At 41.2% G+C, this 20,815-nt stretch overlaps 1 protein-coding gene across 5 annotated transcripts in view; it reads right to left on the bottom strand.

Moving 5' to 3' along the window:
* shroom2.L (shroom family member 2 L homeolog) overlaps window positions 1-17,289 on the bottom strand; it is a 124,996-nt gene extending 107,707 nt beyond the window's left edge. For 4 of the 5 annotated variants that reach the window (XM_018246618.2, XM_018246620.2, XM_018246621.2 and 1 more), the window contains exon 1: window positions 14,330-16,109. In XM_018246618.2, the coding sequence (XP_018102107.1) occupies window positions 14,330-14,542 (213 nt within the window). In that variant the 5' untranslated portion in view covers window positions 14,543-16,109. Of the gene's footprint in view, window positions 1-14,329; window positions 16,110-16,146 lie in introns of those variants that run through there. The other variant, XM_018246619.2, reaches the window with a different exon arrangement.
* Window positions 17,290-20,815: the final 3,526 nt, after the last annotated feature.

The raw sequence follows: 20,815 nt of genomic DNA, 5'->3' as shown, positions 1-20,815 counted from the left end.
TGGTGTTTAGTAAGTAAGAGAATCTCTCTCATTGGTGTTCCAATAAAAACCAATATTTATTTATTGGCACCTTTATTGGCACATTTTTAATTGGACAAAAGTCATAGGGCAATGACACATAGGGAAGATTGGGAGGAAAATGGAGACCACAATTTGTACTAGAGCAAGCTGTGGCACTATTCCCATGTGGCCAAGTCACTACTGCTTTTCAAGCACTTAGGGCAACTGCACACAAGAAGATCTGTTGCTATCCAGGGGCGACAGATCACTTAAAATGCCCTGACATTTCCTAATGTTTGGATCGTGGAAAAACATGGAAGAATTGAGATGGAGATCCATTGTGAATGGCACAAGAAAAGGGGTTGGTCACTCCAGGGACAGCGTGTTCTGTCAACACAAAGCCAATAGGAACACAAGCTAGTCGTACAGTCAGCATAGGCCATGACACATTCTATTTCCATCTGCTCATATTTTTGTCAATAAAGGCTTACTGGCACATAGATATTTAGAATTTAAATCAAAAATATTAACATAAAGAAAATGTAACTTGCATATAATGCACAAATGCAACTAGCAATATACAATAATGTTTTTATAATACATTTATTGAAACAATAGAGACTTCTGCTATATTGTTTCAAGAGTCAGGCCCAGAGAACTAAATTTATAAACATACGTTGATTTCAACTGCAGTTATATTTACAAATAACATATTAATGTATATTTAAAATGTTGCTTTGAATTTCAATGTAGAGCATTCCTTGGTAAAGATCTGCTAAGATGAAAAAAAAAGAAAGTGAAATAATACAGTCTCATTTATTTTCACTTCCAAAGACTACATCCCTAACAGCAGTTAAAGGGAGTAAATAATGATTAGTCAGGAATGGAAACATTTGGGAGTGGAAAGACCAAACAATAATACAGGGCAGATCCAGCTAGCTTGTTCCCACTGACAAGGTATTATTCTACTCCAATGCAAGGTTAGACAGCATTTAACCATTTAGGTGACTATACAGTCTCAGAGCTGCGTAAAAAACTGTATGTAGGACACAGAAAGAAATTAATCTGGTAATTTCCTAATGATTTATTAAAAAAATATGTCTCTTTAATATAACAGACTTCCATGAGTCCAACTAGTTGTGTCCTACAGAATTGTTCTAATGGTTGGTTATAAAATAAATGAAAATAGAAGTTTACTTTGCCAATTGAATATGACTGAGTCTCCTTACCAAGAGAGATTAGATCCAATAATTATAAGAAAAAGTTAAGATATTTGTATTTGTAGATTTGGTCACAATATGTATGTCTGAATGCATGGAATGAATGGGCAATTAATTCTTAACTTAACATGCTATATTGTAATGCAATATACTGTTTATATTTATCTCAACATTTCAACAAAACAGTCCCGTATCTATAATTTTTTTAGGATATTGCCCAATGAAAGAAATTACAATTCTAAGCAATATAATATATATATATATATATATATATATATATATATATATATATATATATATATATATATATATATATATATATATATATATATATATATATATATATATATATATATATATATATATAGTGAATAAAGTACCCCCTCTTGTAAATGTGGCAAAATATGAGGATATTAGAAGTTACCTCGGCTTCGTGTTTTTATATGGTCATGAAACTCCTCGGTAACTTATAATATCCTCATATTTTGCAACTGGGGGTACTTCATTTATTATAATACACAAATTTCAGTGAGTCAAGTGACCGAAATGACATCAGAACTCACCGTTTATAAGGATATAATTTACAAGATATTCATGGCTTTTGTGTATTATATACACTTACACACTTTACAAGTACATTAGAGGACATTATAGACAAATAGCAGGGGACCTTTTTACCCATAAAGTGGATCACCGTACCAGAGGCCACCCCTTTAGACTAGAAGATAAGAACTTTCATTTGAAGCAACGTAGGGGGAGTTCTACACAGTCAGGACAGTGAGGTTGTGGAATGCACTGCTGAGTGATTGTGAGGACTCAGCGTGCATGCCAAGACGGACGCCGGCGCAAACAGGCCCGGATTTGCGGCAAAGCCACATAGGCCCGGGCCTAGGGCGGCAAAAAAATAGGGGCGGCATGCCGCCCAGCCGCACTATGGGGACGCGTGCGTCCCCATTCAATTACAGCAGCTGCGCTGGCGAAAAAACGCCGGCGCGCTGGGAAGGGGAGGTGAGGTGGGCGCTAGGACCGCGCGGCCGCCTGGTCGGACCGCGCGGCCTAGGGGCGCCACACATTGAAATCCGGCGCTGGGCGCAAATGCGCCTGCGTCTTCGCGCAACGAAACGGATGCGGGTGCAAAAACGCCCGCTAACGTGAACGTGTGCGGCGTGATGACGCAGGACGCAGGCCTTATTACGTTTGGCGCCAAAATACGCCTTTAAAAGGGCGCTCAAGGAAAGGCTCTGTGCTTGTTGATAATTTAACCTGCTCCTGAACGTTTAGAAACTTTAACTCTTGATTCTGGTTTTTGACTCGGCTTTGGATATTGACTTCGACTGAACTCTGCCTGCACCGACCCCGGCCTGCTTCCCGATTACAACTGAACTCTGCCTGCACCGACCCCGGCCTGCTTACCGATTACGACTGAACTCTGCCTGCACCGACCCGGCCTGCCCCATGACTATTCTTCTGCCTACTCCTTCTGATTACGGTTGTCTGTGATATCGTGTGTCACTCCTGCTGGACCTCGTCTCCTCACATCTGGACTCTGGACAGGTGAGGCCTGACAGTGATGTTGTGATGGCTGATTCAGTTAATGCCTTTAAGAATGGCTTGGATGATTTTTTGGACAGACATAATATCAAAGGCTATTGTGATACTAAGCTCTATAGTTAGTATAGGTATGGGTATATAGAATTTAATTAAAAGTAGGGAGGGGTGTGTGTATGGATGCTGGGTTTTCACTTAGAGGGGTTGAACTTGGACTTTGTCTTTTTTCAACCCAATTTAACTATGTAACTATGTAACTATATATAAATATAAAAATTCAATGAAATTCAAGTTATTTGTAAATGTATATCTTTTTGTTTTCTGCACTGGTGGTTCTGTCTATTGAAACAATGTAGTCAGCCGATGAATAGACTTGTAAAGAAGTATGCTTGGCCAACTTCTGCTACTTAGTTTCAAAAGACAGGACCAGCAGTGCAGAAAGGGCCAACAAAAATTACTGCTTTCAACTTGAATTACATTTACAAATAACTTTCAAAACAGTGATTTTTTTTAATGAATGTATATTAGAAAATTGTTGTGGATTAAATGTCCATTCCTTAGGCAACATTTTACTTTTAGCTTTACACCCCCTTAATTTTGCCTAATAATGGCACTGTGTGTTTTAGCTGTCTGTAGCACAGATGTAGCATCTGAATAAAGAATAGTCTTGATGGCTCGTTTGTAGAAGGTATCAAATGTCTAAAACTATTAAGAAACAGGAGCTGCCTTTATCTTCAAACTGACACACAAAACCTTTGTAAAGGGCAAACATAAAATATACACGGGCATGCATGAATAAGTATCCATGTGGTATAAAGGTGAAAGGTAATGATTAAGACTTTCAAGCTCCCTCAGATATAAGTGCGTTTAAAATAGATTTCTAGACCCTACACTAACTTTCCCTTCCCTCTGAATGTCAATCCACCTAACAGTATTTATTACAGTTATTGAATGCAAGTGGATGATCAGAGATACTGTGTGATGCGTATTGTGACTACCTTTTTTAAAATTTAAATAGAGATTACAAAAAAGTTGAGACAGACTGTGTAAAATGTAAATAAAAAGAGAATGGGATATTTTGCACATAATTTTAACATTATATTTAATTTAATATTATACAAAGAGAACATATCACATGTTGAAAATGAGAAATATTATTGTTTTCTACTAAAAATATATGCTCATTTTGAATTTGATGACAGCAAATTCAAAATGAGCATATATTTTTTTTTTTAGAAAACAATAACATTTCTCATTTTCAACATGTGATATGTTCTCTTTGTATAATTTTAAATTAAATATAATGTTAAAATTATGTGTTTCAAAAAAGTTGGGACATGGTCATGTTTCCCTCCTTGTGGCATCACCTCTTCTTTTAACAACTTTAACAACTGTTTGGGAACTGAGCAAACCAGTTGCTGTAGTTTTTGAAAGTGAATTGTTGTCCCATTCTTGCCTGACAGGATATTAGCTGCTCAACAGTCCAGGGTCTCCTTTGCCATATTATTCATTTTATAATGCTCCAAATATTGTGGGTGACAGGTCAGGACTGCACACAGACCAGTTTAGCACCCAAACTTCCTTACTACAGAGCCATGCTGTTCTAATAGGTGCAAAATGCGGTTTGGGATTGTCTTGCTGAAACAAGCCAGGCCTTCCCTGAATAAGACCGTCTCAATGGACCATATGTTGCACTACAACCTGTGTATGTGTATATATATGTATATGTGTATATATATATATATATATATATATATATATATATATATATATATATATATATATATATATGTATATGTATATGTATGTGTATATATATATATATATATATATATATATATATATATATATATGTATATGTATGTGTATATATATATATATATATATATATATATATATATATATATATATATATATATATATATATATATATATATATATATATATATATATATATATATATATATATATATATATATATATATATTATTGGTCCAACCAGATCGCACTCCATATTTAAAACATAACTTTTATTAGCTTGTTAAAATGTATCACAAAATGGCATTCTTCACAACATAGTAGCAGCGTCATTTGTATCAAGACACTTATCTGTTAAAAGTCCAGCATAAACGCTATATCCATCCACACTCACGCGACGTTTCGGGACACATCCGTTCCCTTTCTCAAGCGTATGTATCGTGTAGTAGCGTGTAGGACTCCATTGCACACACTTTCTGCTTCCTCGTTAGGCGGGGCATACGTGGTAAGTAACTGTGATGATGCTTCCTCACCTGGAGGCCGGATCTGCACGTCAGTCACCACATATATCCACCCTCCCGTTACTATGCAAAGTCCATAGTTACCAAAGAAAAGAAATATATCAGTAACAGCAAATTACATGGGCATTTTTCACTATATCTGATGATTGTAGTAAGAACTTGCTGAATTGCAGGACACCATCTCTGATGTCATGAGTACAGATGAACTATCTGAGTTTAGATTGAAAATGGACACCTTAATAGAGAAGTACAAGTCTGAAGTGATTACACGTAAAAGCAGAAATTCGATAGAGATACGCTTGACTATGAAAAAGGTCATGTGTATAATTGGACACAATCTAATCGAGGACGAGATGGAAGTAGAAATGCTTTCCAACAATTAAGAGAGGGGCAATCACGTTCCACTGAACGCGCTAGAGAGAGAGAATTTAATTTTTTATCCACAGGAAACGAAAGACCAGACGAGGTGGAAAAAGGAGGAAACAGAAATATGAGGACACAGAAGGAACGAAAAATACAACCAAGGAGAGAAGCACGCAAAAAATAGTATACAACCTTTCATCTGTGGAGCTGACACCAATACAGATGAAAGTTCTATCATATGGACTCAATTACTGCCCAACATCTAAACTTGACTCTTTTCAATTACAGGTTGACCTATATCGTTTTTTTCGTTTGCTTAGACTAAAAGTACATTTTTCACAGAATCAGGAAACAATAAATGTAAACCCAGTCCCTGTTACAGGGTTTGATACTAACAGACTGGGTTTACGTAATAAAAGTAAATTTGTTCCCCCAACATCTTATTCCACTGTGGAAACATATATAAACAAAGTGAAAACTGATGTAGAATCATTTTTAAAATTGCCACTCAGGTTGAGTAATTACAATATGAGTCGTGATGAAATAGACACTTTATCACAACTGTCCTCTATGTCACACATAACAATTAAACCTTCTGATAAAGGAGGGGCAATTGTTGTGTTGGACACAGATAAATATATATCCGAAATCAATAGACAACTTTCAGATAAAACAGTGTATATTGAATTAAAGGGTGACCCTACCACTTCCTTTAAAAAAGAACTGGATGGTGCTTTACATAATGCCTCTCAGCTGGGGATAATCACAGAGAAATCTAGGACATATCTGATGGTGGACTATCCTATTATTCCACTCATATATGTCTTACCAAAAATCCATAAGGATCCAATAAATCCGCCAGGCAGGCCAATAGTGGCAGGCATAGGTTCCTTGACGAGTAATTTTTGGACTTTGGATAAAATATTGGGTCCCCTGGTACAAACAACTAGATCTTTTGTAAGGGACACCAACGATTTCTTAGAAAAACTTTCCCAAATACCTATGATAGAGGGGGTGTGTTGGCTTGCCACCTTTGATGTGGCAAGTCTATATACATCGATTCCTCATATGGATGGCTTAAAGGCAACCAAAATTTTGTTGAATCGATCAGGTTTGTACAGTGATGCAGAAATAGAATTCTTCATGGAGATGTTGAGCTTCATACTACATAGAAACTATTTTCAATTTCGGGACAAATATTACTTGCAGGTGCGGGGGACGGCCATGGGGTCCAGGGTCGCCCCGTCATATGCCAACTCCTTTATGAGTTGGTTTGAGGAGGAGCATGTCTATCAAAATGTACTCTTCACTAGGCACTGTTGTGCCTGGTGGAGGTACATCGATGACGTGTTCCTCCTATGACGGGGTGACCTGGACTCCTTGGCCGTCTTCCGTGAGGCAATTAATGGGGCCCATAAAGACATTAAATTCACGATGACAGCTGATCTCCAAGTAGTTACTTTCTTAGATGTATTGGTTACACGAACCGAGACAGGGTTTGATACTCGTATCTATACAAAACCCACGGATCGAAATCAACTTCTTTCTTATGACAGCTTCCATCCCCCCTCAGTTAAGAGATCGATTCCTATCAGCCAGTTTACCAGAGTGAGTAGAATTACAAATAATCCAGTGGTTCTGGAACAAGACTTAGAAATAATGTCTAGGAAACTTACAGATAGGGGATACCCGAATCAGCTAATACAAAAAAAACCAACAGGCTGCTAAGGAAGGGATTCTTGGATGTACATCAAGAGATCGGCGTACTACAGGTAACAGATTAGCATATGTATCCCAGTATAATTCTGCCAGTTCCAAATTTAAATGCATATTAGATAAACATTGGCACTTATTAAAAGATGCATATCCTTCAATTCCAGAGTTTCAACAAGGCCCTATGATGTCCTATCACAGAGGAGCAACCATAGGGAGTAGATTAGTGAATGCAGACATACGGAAACCACCTAATAAGGCAATGTTTTGGGGTCCCAAGAAAGAGGGCATGTATAGATGTAAGGGTTGTGCCCAGTGTCGATTTGTATTGGTAGGTCCTGATTTTGACCATCCACATAGGGATCAGAAGTATCAAATTAGGGGTTATAATACGTGTGATACCAATTTTGTTGTATACATGCTGGTGTGCCCATGTGGGTTGGTCTATGTTGGAGAAACCACCCAGAAGGTGAAGGATAGGTTTTCTCAACATAGATCAACTATACACGTGGGCAATAGATCATTGCCAGTCTCTAGACATTGTTTAGAACAAGGACATACATCAGAGGAGCTGAAATTCAGAGTTATCCAACACGTCCCACCTCTGAAAAGAGGAGGAGACCGTGTTCTAGCATTAAAAAGAGCAGAAGTTAAATGGATTGACAGGCTAGGGACTCTCAGTCCAAGGGGTTTAAATCGTGATTTTGACTTGCATTTATTTCTGTAAAGTACTCATTTAGGGTGAGTAGTAATATTTCGGGCAACTAATATTATTTTGTGTATATTTTTTGAATATTTTCTTTATAAGTATTTTTGTATTTTTTTTAAAAAAATTTTTCTTTTTTGCCATTCATTTGTTAACTTTTGCTTTTCATTTTGGCACAATCTGCTCAAACAACTACAATCATCAGATATAGTGAAAAATGCCCATGTAATTTGCTGTTACTGATATATTTCTTTTCTTTGGTAACTATGGACTTTGCATAGTAACGGGAGGGTGGAGATATGTGGTGACTGACGTGCAGATCCGGCCTCCAGGTGAGGAAGCATCATCACAGTTACTTACCACGTATGCCCCGCCTAACGAGGAAGCAGAAAGTGTGTGCAATGGAGTCCTACACACTACTACACGATACATACGCTTGAGAAAGGGAACAGATGTGTCCTGAAACGTCGCGTGAGTGTGGATGGATATAGCGTTTATGCTGGACTTTTAACAGATGAGTGTCTTGATACAAATGACGCTGCTACTATGTTGTGAAGAATGCCATTTTGTGATACATTTTAACAAGCTAATAAAAGCTATGTTTTAAATATGGAGTGCGATCTGGTTGGACCAATATAACTAAGAAGCGGAATTACTCACTGCTATTGGGATCAGCACCCTTGACTTTGATATACATTGGGATTAGTGCATCATAAACGTTGGAATTGTATATATATATATATATATATATATATATATATATATATATATATATATATATATATATATATATATATATATATATATAGCGCAACAAAAATAGTCTGCACTCTTAGGTCTTGTGAAGTGAAAAAAAGTTCTGTTATTCAACGTTTCGGCCTCAGATATAGAAGTATAGAAGTGCAAGCTACTCAAGCAATGTGCAAAAATGCACCCAGCTGTCTTTTGTGCTGTGCGCTGGTAACAAGCTGAAAGGTCCTTCACCTCTTTAGCCCAGAGGCATCCAGGATTTCCAAATATAATTTAACATTTTGGAGATAAGTCCTCACTGGCCCCCCTCACTGCCTCCCCCTGCACAGTCTACCCTGCGCAGTTGGAGCAATCTTCTGGTTCACAAAGATGATGACCGTTAGCTGCGCTGCGCTCACTCTGCATGTGCGGTCGCTATTTCTATAGTGGACAGAATTCAGGGGTAAGATTGTGCAAGGGGAGGCAGGGAAGGGGACCAGTGGGGACTTATCACCATGGGGAGTTTAGTTCTCCTTTAAGGGTCAGGGCACATGCTCATATTAGGGGAGATTAGTCGCCCAGTGACAAATCTCCTCTTCTTCGGTTTCTATTTTCTCCACGAACTGCTTCCCGGCAGCTAGAATGTAAATTGCGGGCGGGATGGCACTTGGAGTGCTTCATTTTGCATTTTCCTAATGAGGCAACTTCGGGGACCTCCAGCAAATAAATTTGCAAAATTGCCTTTCGCTAATTTTTTGCGATTTCGCAGGAAATTCGTGAATTTTTTAGCAAAGCAAAACGGGAGAAATTCGCAAAATTTGTAATTTAACATTGAGTAATGTTATTTAGTGTTGCAATATTTGCCCCCATGCAGTGTTTAATCTTTACATCTGAGACCCAGCCTCACTAGAATACGCTCTTTTAATATCCACTGACTTGTTGACAATTGGTGAGATGCTCCATGACTTTTACAGCTTATTTTTTTGCCCCTGTCCCAACTTTGTGAAACGTGTTGTAGAATTCAAAACAAGCATATATTTTTCAAATTGGAATTATTTATTCCTGTTCTTGAGTTTAGTTCACCTTAAACTACACACAGCAATATGTAGGTACTTTGATAATACTATTACAACACTGCACAATTTTACAAAGTGAATGAAACAATGGGTCAGTATATTCTTTAGTATGTATATCCCTTACCTGAAAGCCTTGGGAACAGGACATGCCAGAGAAAAAATTCCTGGAATTCAGAGCACTATGCTAGCAATTATATCATAGTGCTGACCCATCAAGCAGGAGGGATGACGGTTGTTTTGTGCTTCCTCCTCCTTCCAGATCCAAGTCAGAAAAGAGGAGGAACATGACACAAAGGGTCACCACTCCAAAATTCTGTCATTCTGTGCTAGATTTGTAGGTGGGCTGTGGGCTCAACCCTCATGTCCCAGTTTTTGGAGCACTGCAGACAGGCGATAAGTTGACAAGTACATCTGTACAAATGCTGAAGTCAACTGACACTCCTATGTACTATACAGAAACAAAATGACAAAGTAATTGAACCTACACTGCATACACCTGGGCAAATTTATTAAAATTTAGATTTCGAGTTGCATCAAGAAAGGGTAACAGTACATTTAAATGCACAGAACTCATCTAATTTTAAGATTGAAGACTCTTTTAGACAGGGCCCTCTTTACCTCTTGTATCGATTACTGGGTGGTTTTGTGTTTAATCTTTGCATGTTTAAAGTGTATATACTGTGGAATATGTTGGCAATTCATAAATGTGTTGTTGTTATTATTATTTATAATTAAAATGTTCTTAATTCTTGCATACTATTCAAATATAGTTGCTTTTTTGCAAGATTCAATTTGAACTGAGTAACACCACCCTAGGTTTTAAAGCCTAAAGCGTATCTATATAGATTGACCTATCTATCTATCTATCTATCTATCTATCTATCTATCTATTCAGTGTGTTTATGCAACAGGGTCATTTAGTTTCATGAAAACATTTTTTAGTTTCACAATTAGAATTCAAATCAGGGAATTCATTGGTATTTTACCCTTTGGTTACCCAGCAACAAAAAAAACCAACAAAGACATTTGTAGTCTTCCCACTGAGTTTCAGGATGCATGGCATTGTCAACAATCTATACGAAAAGAACTTATGGAGAATTCCAAGGCTGGTGTACTTACAAATCCAGTTCTCCCTTGCCTACAGGTCAATCAATTTAGGGCCCCAAAACATTGTTAAATTGATCTATTCTACTTGAAATTGATAATATTTAGATTGCTCATTAACTAGGGCCTTTCTGGACCCCCTGTAATAACAGGGTCTGCTTCCTTTGTAGTTCCAGTCGCTGAGCAGTACAAACGTGCTGCCTGTTGGGTGCTGTAGCGATCAGCATCCAAGTTTCATCTTTTATATTTATCTGTTGGTATGGGGGGAATCATATGAAGAGAACTACATCAGAAGAAATTGGGCACATGTCGATTTGACAGGTTTGAAAATATCCAGGTATCCCCCTCTAACCTTGCATGTCCTGGGGAACATGCACTGCTAAGTTCTCTGAAAGCAACATCAGCCAAGAACTACTCACTGCAGCATGCTCAATGTTAAGCACTAGTTGAAGTGCTGTCAGGTCTGGACTGGGAATCAAAATGCGCCCTGGTATTTCAAGTGCACAGAGGCCCAAACAGCCCCCCATCAGCCCACTTAACAGTGACTGTCCATGGCATCTTACAGCAGCCCCTCTGGCGTTTGCCAGAGTCCTCAGATTGCTAGCCAGGGCCTGAGTGTCATCGAGATTGCTACCTTTCTGGAGGGTATTCTCTTAAGTGATGAGTTGAATGACACCATCTGACAGACTGTGGGCAGATCAGGGTTTGGTGGTTACCAAGAGAACGCTACCTGGGAAAAGGCTCCTGGTTCCACTGAAAGCAAATATTAAGGCTACAGCGTATAATTACATTTTTGACAAATCGTTTTGTCTACTTGGCAATAGTTTAGGGAAGGGTTTTTCCTGTTTCATTATGCCCCCATGCGCAAAGCGAGTTTCGTATTGAATTTGTTTCCCGAGATGGGAGTGAAAGAACCTGACTGGCATGTCCTCAAGCCAACTGTAAACCTGTGTTCCAAATCGGAACAAATCATGACTGCAACCCCAGCCTGATCCACAACAATGTTTTAAAATCTAGTAAAGCTCCCCATACACAAGCTGATAGCTGCTGAGAGATTACGTTGCCAATTTATTGGGCAGTATATAGTGCCCTCTGACAGAATTCCCCAATCGATACCTGACCAAGAGTTGGCCAGAAGTCGATCAAGCAGGTTTAAAAATCCCATCAGATCGAGGACCACATCGGTTCATTGATGCGACCCTAGATCCGATCACCCATATTCTTCTCATTGTGATCAGATTGTTAGGCCCTTTGGCTCGCAATAGGATCAGCCTGATATCGCCCACCTCAAGATGGGCATATCAGAGATCAGTTCGCTTTTGTGGCAAGGTCATGTATGGCAAGTTTGTATGGCATGCATGGCAAGCTTACGATACCAATAACACATAATCAATTCACTGTATCTTGGTAAGGTCCCCATACAAGAGCAGATATAAACTGCTGACAGATTAAGTCAGCAGCTTATTGGGCAGTGTATGGGGCCCTCTGACGGGCTTCCCCAATTTATATCTGACCAAAAGTAGGGCAGGGTTTAAAATCCCATCTGATTGAGGACCATATCTGACTGCCCATATGCTCAATTTTGTGATCTAATCATTGGATTGTTTGATCACAACATTGAGCATATGGGCAGTCAGATAGCAAAGTTTTAATTAACAAAAAATTATATATTTCATAATGTGACATTATTAAATGTACTATAGATGTTTCATTTGTGTGGGGTGGAACACTTATTTCAACTAGAGAAGATGCATGAAAGTTGCAAATATAGCAAGTGGCCATTAACATCGCCATGGTAAAGCGCACCCTACATTAAATTGTATCAGGGCCAGAACTGGGGGTAGGCAGAGTAGGCTTTGTTTTTTTTTTCTTTAAGTTTGAACTTCACCCCTGTCTCCAGCAGAAGCATTCCACTCCAGTCCCCACCACCTCCCTCTTACTTGCCCTTTGCCCGGCTGCGGTATCTACTGCCTGACGCAAGGTGGAAGTGAAAAGTGGATACGCATACGCTGTAGTAAGCGGCGCGTGGTGATGTCACTCTGCAAGTGCTGGCCTGGTGCGTTGGTGTTGAAGAGAGTCAGGTGGTGCGGCTGGATTTTTCTGACTGGTCTCAGCTGTCTGTTGAAGTTGAAGAACAGAGTGAGCAGAGCACACTGAGCAATGACTGAGGTACAGATCTGGGGCAATATTTTTGCTGCTGCTCTGGCACAGACTTGGGGGGGCAATGGCTGGTGGCACAGGTACAGACTTGGGGGGCAATGGCTGGTGGCACAGGTACAGACTTGGGGGGCAATGGCTGGTGACACAGGAACAGACTTGGGGGCAATGGCTGGTGACACAGGAACAGACTTGGGGGGCAATGGCTGGTAGCACAAGTACAGACTTGGGGGCAATGGCTGGTGGCACATGTACAGACTTGGGGGGCAATGGCTAGTGGCACATGTACAGACTTGGGGGCAATGGCTGGTGGCACAGGTACAGACTTGGGGCAATGCTGGTGGCACAGATACAGACTTGGGGGCAATGGTGGTGGCACAGGTACAGACTTGGGGGGCAATGCTGGTGGCACAGGTACAGACGTGGGGGGCAATGCTGGTGGCACAGGTACAGACTTAGGGGGCACTGATTGAAGTCCTTGCCTAGGGTGCCAAACTACCTTGGCCCGGCCCTAAATTGTATTACCAACTATCAAGCAAGTGTAGTTGAACAAACACCCAAGATCTGTAGTTCATGAATCATTGTTGAGAAAGAAAAATTAAATTTATTATTGAATGACTTGGCATCAGCTCCTTTGCCGATTAAATGGTAGGAAACATTGCCTAGGAGCATTAGCTGTGAACAATTTTCCTTTATTTTCACAAGCATGAAGCATCCCGTCTCTGCTATGTACCACACTCCTATTTCAATGAGATCATCACAACAACTGTTACTCGCATATCTACAGCAACCCCAGGTATAAGAAGGCTTACAGTTCAAGGGTGAGGGCAGGTCCTGCTCCATCTGCCAGCAGCAGTTGCCATGAACTAGAGCACTGGAGCTGGATTGTGGTATTATCTGTACCATAGGAGGGAAATCTGTGGCCTCTCTGATGCTGTAGAAGTACAACTCCATCAACAACCTGTGCAATGTTGTTCATACCACCAGATCTAAGAGTTCTATTGAAATACAAAAAAACCTCCTGTTTCAACACTAAACTGTTTTACACCAAAATTATGTTTCATAGGACCAACACATATAGTCATTAGCTCAGTCACCCTGCTGCATTCTAGTTCTGACATGTCATTCACAAATGTAGCATTCAGTGAATCAAAATGTACTTATTTAAAGAGGTTAAATGCGAACACGTACACTAGTGTTTTCAGAGCAATGATCAGTATACAGGGTCTGACTCTACAGATCCAGAGCCTGTAAAGTGTTGAAAGTAATGTTTAAACTACAACTGAAAGATGTGCCACTGGTTCCCAATGGAAGTCTGTGCTACAATTTGAAGCCAATGTAATTTGTCCAGCAGGAAATATGTTCTTATGTGCAATAAGTGTGTCATTCTACAACCTTAAATTAAATCCATGTAGCTTATTTTGTTCTCCTTACCTTGGTAATTATAAGGGGCTCTCCATGTTCTTTGCCACCTTTCAAAGTAAATCCCCATGGTGCACCTCCAGTAAGAATAACATCCACCAGCCTGTAGCCTTCCATTAGTTTCCTCTCCACCACTGTCTGCCCTTGATCCAACAAACTATGCTGAACCCTTGTATCCTCAGGTAGAAACCTCTCCTGCCCAGCTCTTGGCTCCAGGTTCTCCATGCTGGTAGCTGTGCACTGAAACCAACACTGTGCAGTCCAGGAGCAGTGGATGATAAATGACAGATCCTCCTATGAGCAAATCCCCAGGCGGAGGCAATACATTGCAGGCAGCCTAACACCAATATGCACCCTCTGCTCCAAGAACAAGATCCGACTACCTCAAGAAACGCGATTCTCTTTTCATTATTTCCTGACAGATCAAATGCGCCGGTCTCGCTACTTTATTCCACAGGCTGAGCAAAGGCTAAGTTTCTCTGATGAAACGAACTTTGGGAATGTTTACAAGCAGAGCACCAAGTAAAATGAGCAGCAAATCCAAAATGTCGAGTCGAGTAGAAGAAAAGTCCTCCAGGGAGTTCAGCCAGGGCCTCCTATGGACTCCCACACACTGACCATTGCCCCCAGTGCCCAGGCACTAACGCCATCAGCATAAAACAAAACTCCCCCAGGGCCGTAACGATAAACTACAATAGTTCTGATCTGAAACCCAGGACCTGCTTCATATCCTTGGCCACTTTCAGCAGTTTCCCACAAACCACCTGTTCAGAGGGGGGCAAACTTAAAGAGCAAATGACAAACGTAAGGCAATGGGCCTGTACGAAAGTCCCAGCAGGTGCCCGGTTCCTTATTGTGTCCCCTTCCTGGTAGGAGGCAGGAGCCGACCTCCTGGTTGCAATGCTAGAGGTGACTGAGCTGCTGCTTCCTGCTTCCAACCTGAATGAATAATCAGTTCTGGCTTTTTCCTGCTCTCTGGCCACCCCCCTCACACTAAAGCTTTTCTTTCCTCCAACTGGAGCCTTGTTTTTGTTTCCTCAGCCCGGGATGAACGATTGCGATTTTTTGGGGGTGGGCAAGCACACTATCAGAAAGAAAGAAAGAAAGAAAGAAAAAGAAGAAGCAAATAGAGTTGCTTCCCTGCAGGCTGGCTCCTTCCCTTCCCCCAACTAGTGCTCACCAATCACTCCCTGATTATCCCTTGGAGAGAATGCGCGTGTCATTATAACACTGTCTAATGCTGGGATCTCCAACCTGTTGTCTCCCCCTTCTGCCTGTAAACTACAACTCCCAGCAACCCACACAGACAAAGGAATCTGGAAGATGTAGTTCGATAACAGCTGAAAAGAGCCTCAAGATCCCCCCCACCATGAGAAACATTTATTTAAGCAGTTGTTATACCCAATGTAAAAGGTTTGAAGTAACTTTTTTTTTTAAAAGTTGTATTTATTTGTTTGAACCAACCAACCAACGCATATAGTCATTAGCTCAGTCACCCTGCTGCATTCTAGCTCTGACATGTCATTCACAAATGTAGCATTCAGTGAATCAAAATGTACTAATTTAAAGAGGTTAAATGCGAACACGTACACTCGTGTTTTCAGAGCAATGCTCAGTATACAGGGTCTGACTCTACAGAGCCAGAGCCTGTAAAGTGTTAAAAGTAATGTTTAAACTACAACTGAAAGATGTGCCACTGGTTCCCGATGGAAGTCTGTGCTACAATTTGAAGCCAATGTAATTTGTCCAGCAGGAAATGTGTTCTTGCAATAAGTGTGTCATTCTACAACCCTAAGTTATATCCATGTAGCTTATTTTGTTCTCCTTACCTTGGTAATGATAAGGGGCTCTCCATGTTCTTTGCCACCTTTCAAAGTAAATCCCCATGGAGCACCTCCAGTAAGAATAACATCCACCAGCCTGTAGCCTTCCATTAGTTTCCTCTCCACCACTGTCTGCCCTTGATCCAACAAACCATGCTGAACACTTGTATCCTCAGGTAGAAAACTCTCGTGCCCAGCTCTTGGCTCCAGGTTCTCCATGCTGGTAGCTGTGCACTGAAACCAACACTGTGCAGTCCAGGAGCAATGGGTGATGAATGACAGATCCTCTTATGAGCAAATTCCCAGGCGGAGGCAATACATTGCAGGCAGCCTAACACCAACATGCACCCTCTGCTGCAAGAAAAAGATCCGACTGCCTTAAGAAACGCAATTCTCTTTTCATTATTTCCTGACAGATCAAATTCGCCGGTCTCGCTACTTTATTCCACAGGCTGAGCAAAGGCTAAGTTTCTCTGTTGAAACGAACTTTGGGAATGTTTCCAAGCAGAGCACCTAGAAAAATGAGCAGCAAATCCAAAATGTCGAATCGAGTAGAAGAAAAGTCCTCCAGGGAGTTCAGCCAGGGCCTCCTATGGACTCCCACGCACTGAACATTGCCCCCAGTGCACAGGCACTAACGCCATCAGTATAAGACAAAACTCCCCCAGGGCCGTAACAATAAACTACGATAATTCTGATCTGAAACCCAGGACCTGCTTCATCTCCTTGGCCAATTTCAGCAGTTACCCAAAAACCACCTGTTCAGATTGGGGCAAACTTGAAGAGCAAATGATAATCATAAGGCAATAGGCCCGTCCGCAAGTCCCAGCAGGTGCCCGGTTCCTTATTGTGTCTCTTTCCTGGTAGGAGCCGACCTCCTGGTTGCAATGCTAGAGGTGACTGAGCCGCTGCTTCCAACCTGAATGAATAATCAGTTCTGGCTCTTTCCTGCTCTCTGGTCACCCCCCTCACACTAAAGCTTTTCTTTCCTCCAACTGGAGCCTTGTTTTTGTTTCCTCAGCCCAGGATGAACGATTGCGATTTTTTTTGGGGGGGGGGGAAGCACAATATCAGAAAGAAAGAAAAAGAAGAAGCAAATAGAGTTGCTTCCCTGCAGGCTGGCTCCTTCCCTTCCCCCAACTAGTGCTTACCAATCACTCCCTGATTATCCCTTGGAGAGAATGCTCGTGTCATTATAACATTATAACACTGTCTAATGCCAGGATCTCCAACCTGTTGTCTCCCCCTTCTGCCGGTAAACTACAACTCCCAGCAAGCCATGACAGACAAAGGAATCTGGAAGATGTAGTTCGATAACAGCTGAAAAGAGCCTCAGGTTCCCCCCCCCCCCCCGCCACCATGAGAAACATTTATTTAAGCAGTTGTTATACCCAATGTACAGGGTTTGAAGTAACTTTTTTTTTTAAAAGTTTTCTTTATTTGTTTGAACAACAACATATTTGTTGATGACTATAATAAAGCATTTCTTCTTTATATGTGTTTGAACCATCTTTTTTACATTTTCCCCGACAAGCAGGGGTACATATGAATGAACAAACTTTTTCCCCCTCAACTTATAACAGACACACTACATATAGGGGGGGTTAAGGCCATGGAGGTTGTTCAGTATACTCAAATGTTCCTGTCTTAGGAGTTGTTTATCTGCTGTCCTGTTCTGTAGCTGAGTCCAGTGTCTGCCCATGGGCCCCAGACTTTGTGAAATTTGTTTGGGCAGCCTCGGCTCAAGTAGGTCAGTTTATAGAGTGGTAAAGCCTCATTTATCAAGGATTTCCATCTTTTCAGGGTGGGTGGTTTGGGCAGTTTCCATGACAGAAGAATTGTTTTCCTAGCATAGAAATATAAAGGCCGCAACAGGGAGCAGTTATGCTTGTCGGGCACTATACTTTCCACTAGTCCCAGGAGACATGCTTCTGGTGATCGCATATTGGGCAAGTCCAGAGTTTGTTCTGTGAATGTTGTTACTTTTGCCCAAAATTTATCAATTATTGGAAAGGACCATAAAGTATGCATAAACGTGCCTGGGCTGCCTCCACATTTGAAACATTTGCCATTAGGCCTATGGAATTCAGCCTCACTTGCGTAAGGCAGGTTCTATGTATTGTATGGTACTGTATTAGAGTATCGTTGCTACTAATTACAGTGGATAAATAGGAGTTGGTAAAGTCCTCCCAATCTTCTAGGTTTAACTGTGGCATATCAGATGTCCATTTAGTATAACTTTGGGCAAAGGGATTACCCCTCTGCTTACTGAGTATAGAATAGATCCGGGAGGTTAACCCTTTCTGGACAGGTGCCCTGAGCCCTTCTTCGAGGACTGAGAGGGAGACCCCAGGGGGGGGGGGAGTAGGAAACTAGGTATTTGGCTATTTGCTGCATGTCTGAGTTTGAGGTTTCTGAACCACGTTGTTCTCGGGAGTATATATTCGGTTACTAAAGTTTCATAGGTCTTAAAATTTTTGTTTTCATATAGTTGTCCCAAATATTTGATTTTATACCAGGTAACATGCTTAGGGTAGACGAGGGGCATCCCCTTTGAGTAGTCCCCCATAAGGGAACATAAGCAAGTGATTCAATCGAACCAGGTGCCTCTGCTGACATAGGAAAGACTACATTTTCGGCTTAAGAGGAAAACCACCACGCTACATAGACTAACTGTGTGGTAGTAGTGGTAGAAGTGGTAGAAGCGTGGCATTGATAGCCCACCTCTGCTTTTTGGGGCTGCTAAGGTCTTAAGGATTATGCGCGGTTGCTTATTGGCCCATATAAGGGGGGAGTCAGGGAGTCTAGCCTGGCAAACATACTGGCAGGGAGGGGGGTAGGGGAATTATGGAATAAGTATAGTAGTTTGGGCAGTACTACCATCTTTATAAGATTAATACGACACAATATTGAGTGGAAGGACTGCCCAGTGCATAAAGTTTGTGCTTAATTGTTGTATTGTTGGGTCTATATTCAACTCTCTGAATTTTTGTGGATCTTGTGAATTTTTGTGGATCTCTACTTCCCCAAAAGCCCTGGATTTGTGGGCTTGTTCGGATCGCTATTTCTAGGGGTTCTATGGTCAGCGCAAATAGATAAGGGGAGAGCGGGCACCCGTGTCACGTTCTCTAGTTTGTTAGTGTGAATTCGTGCTATTGGGCTGGTATAGAGTAATTGAACCCATTGTTTAAACTTAGGCCCAATCCCATAAGTGTCCTCACCTTGCACAAATATCTCCATTCTACCGAATCAAATGCCTTATGTCCAGGGAGACCACTGCTCCAGGATAGCCCCCCAACTGGGTTAATCCAAATTGGTGTACAGTCTACTTATGTTAATGTCAATTGCCCCACCTGGCATGAAACCCGATTGAACAGGATGTATCACTGACAGCATTACCTTAGTAAGCCGATTGAATAATACCTTTGCCAGAATCTTAACATCATTGGAAAGAAGCGAGATGGGCCAGTAGTCGATATATTCCTATGGGTCTCCCCCTTTTTAGGTATTAGAACTATTAAGGCTTCTCTTAGAAATATTGGTAAAATTCCTGATTCAAAGGCTGTCTCATACAGCTGGAGCAGCCTAAGAGCCTAGGAGCCAGGGAGTCCATGTTGAGTTTGTACGATTACATTGGGATGCCTACCAGACCTGGGGTTTTCCCAGTGGGGAATAGGGATATGCATCTTTAATTTCAGTTGACAAAGGTTCCTTTAAGGATTTGTGTGTCCTGTAATGACAAACTTTCTAAGGGGATGTTTTTAAGATATTCCCTTGGGTCTGGAGTATATTCATTTTGTGTAAACTGGTAAAGTGTTTGGTAGAAGTGGACAAATGTGTCGTTGATGCTCTTGGGGTTGTCATATAGATCTCCCATAGGAGAGCGTACCTGTGAGATAGGGGTTGAAGCAGTGGTCTCCCTTAGGAGGAACGCCAATAACTTCCCCCCCCCCTTATTTCCTTTCTCAAATAAGAGGTGGTTTGAGTGGAGGAGTTTCTTTTTAGTTTTGTCAGCCCCGTGTAGTTGAAGGCTTCTGTGGGCCTTAGATACCTATTCAAAATTGTGTGCTGAGGAGGTCCTGGCAAACTCCCCTTCTGCCAATTCAATTTCTCCCTCTAGCTGTATAGTTTTTTGATTGAGTTTCTTCCTCTAGTTGGCTACCGCTGACATACATGTACCTCTCAGGAAGGCCTTAGATGTCTCCCAGATTGGTTCATTGGTTCATTTAACATTTGCTCTCAAACCTCTGTGACTTGGAACCACTTAGGGTGCAATCTCTATTGTGGGGAGCAGGCGTCCCTTTGGGAGCTCAGGCTAATCATTAAAGGGGCGTGATCTGAAATACCACTTGGGAGGTATTTGGCTTCAAGCACCTCTGCTAGAAGGGGTTTAGACATTAGCGCCATGTCTATTCTAAAGGCGACCTCATGGGATGCAGAGAAGCAGGAGTATGTTTTTTGACTAGGGAATTTATGCTTCCAAGGGTCTATAAGATTGTAGGTTTCACACCAATCTGCAAGAGGGCTTGCAGTTGTGTCTATGGGCACATGTCTATCTAAGACAGGGGACAGCGCCAGGTTAAGGTCTCCCATTAGTAGCAGCAGGGCTGGGTCCCAATTGCTAAGTTTTGGCCAGTATTTCAGAGAGGATAGCTAGGTTGGCAGGAGGAGGTAG

This window comes from Xenopus laevis, chromosome 2L (genome assembly GCF_017654675.1).
Source record: "Xenopus laevis strain J_2021 chromosome 2L, Xenopus_laevis_v10.1, whole genome shotgun sequence".
Lineage (NCBI taxonomy): Eukaryota > Metazoa > Chordata > Amphibia > Anura > Pipidae > Xenopus > Xenopus laevis.
This window is presented reverse-complemented; position numbering and strand designations above follow the sequence as displayed.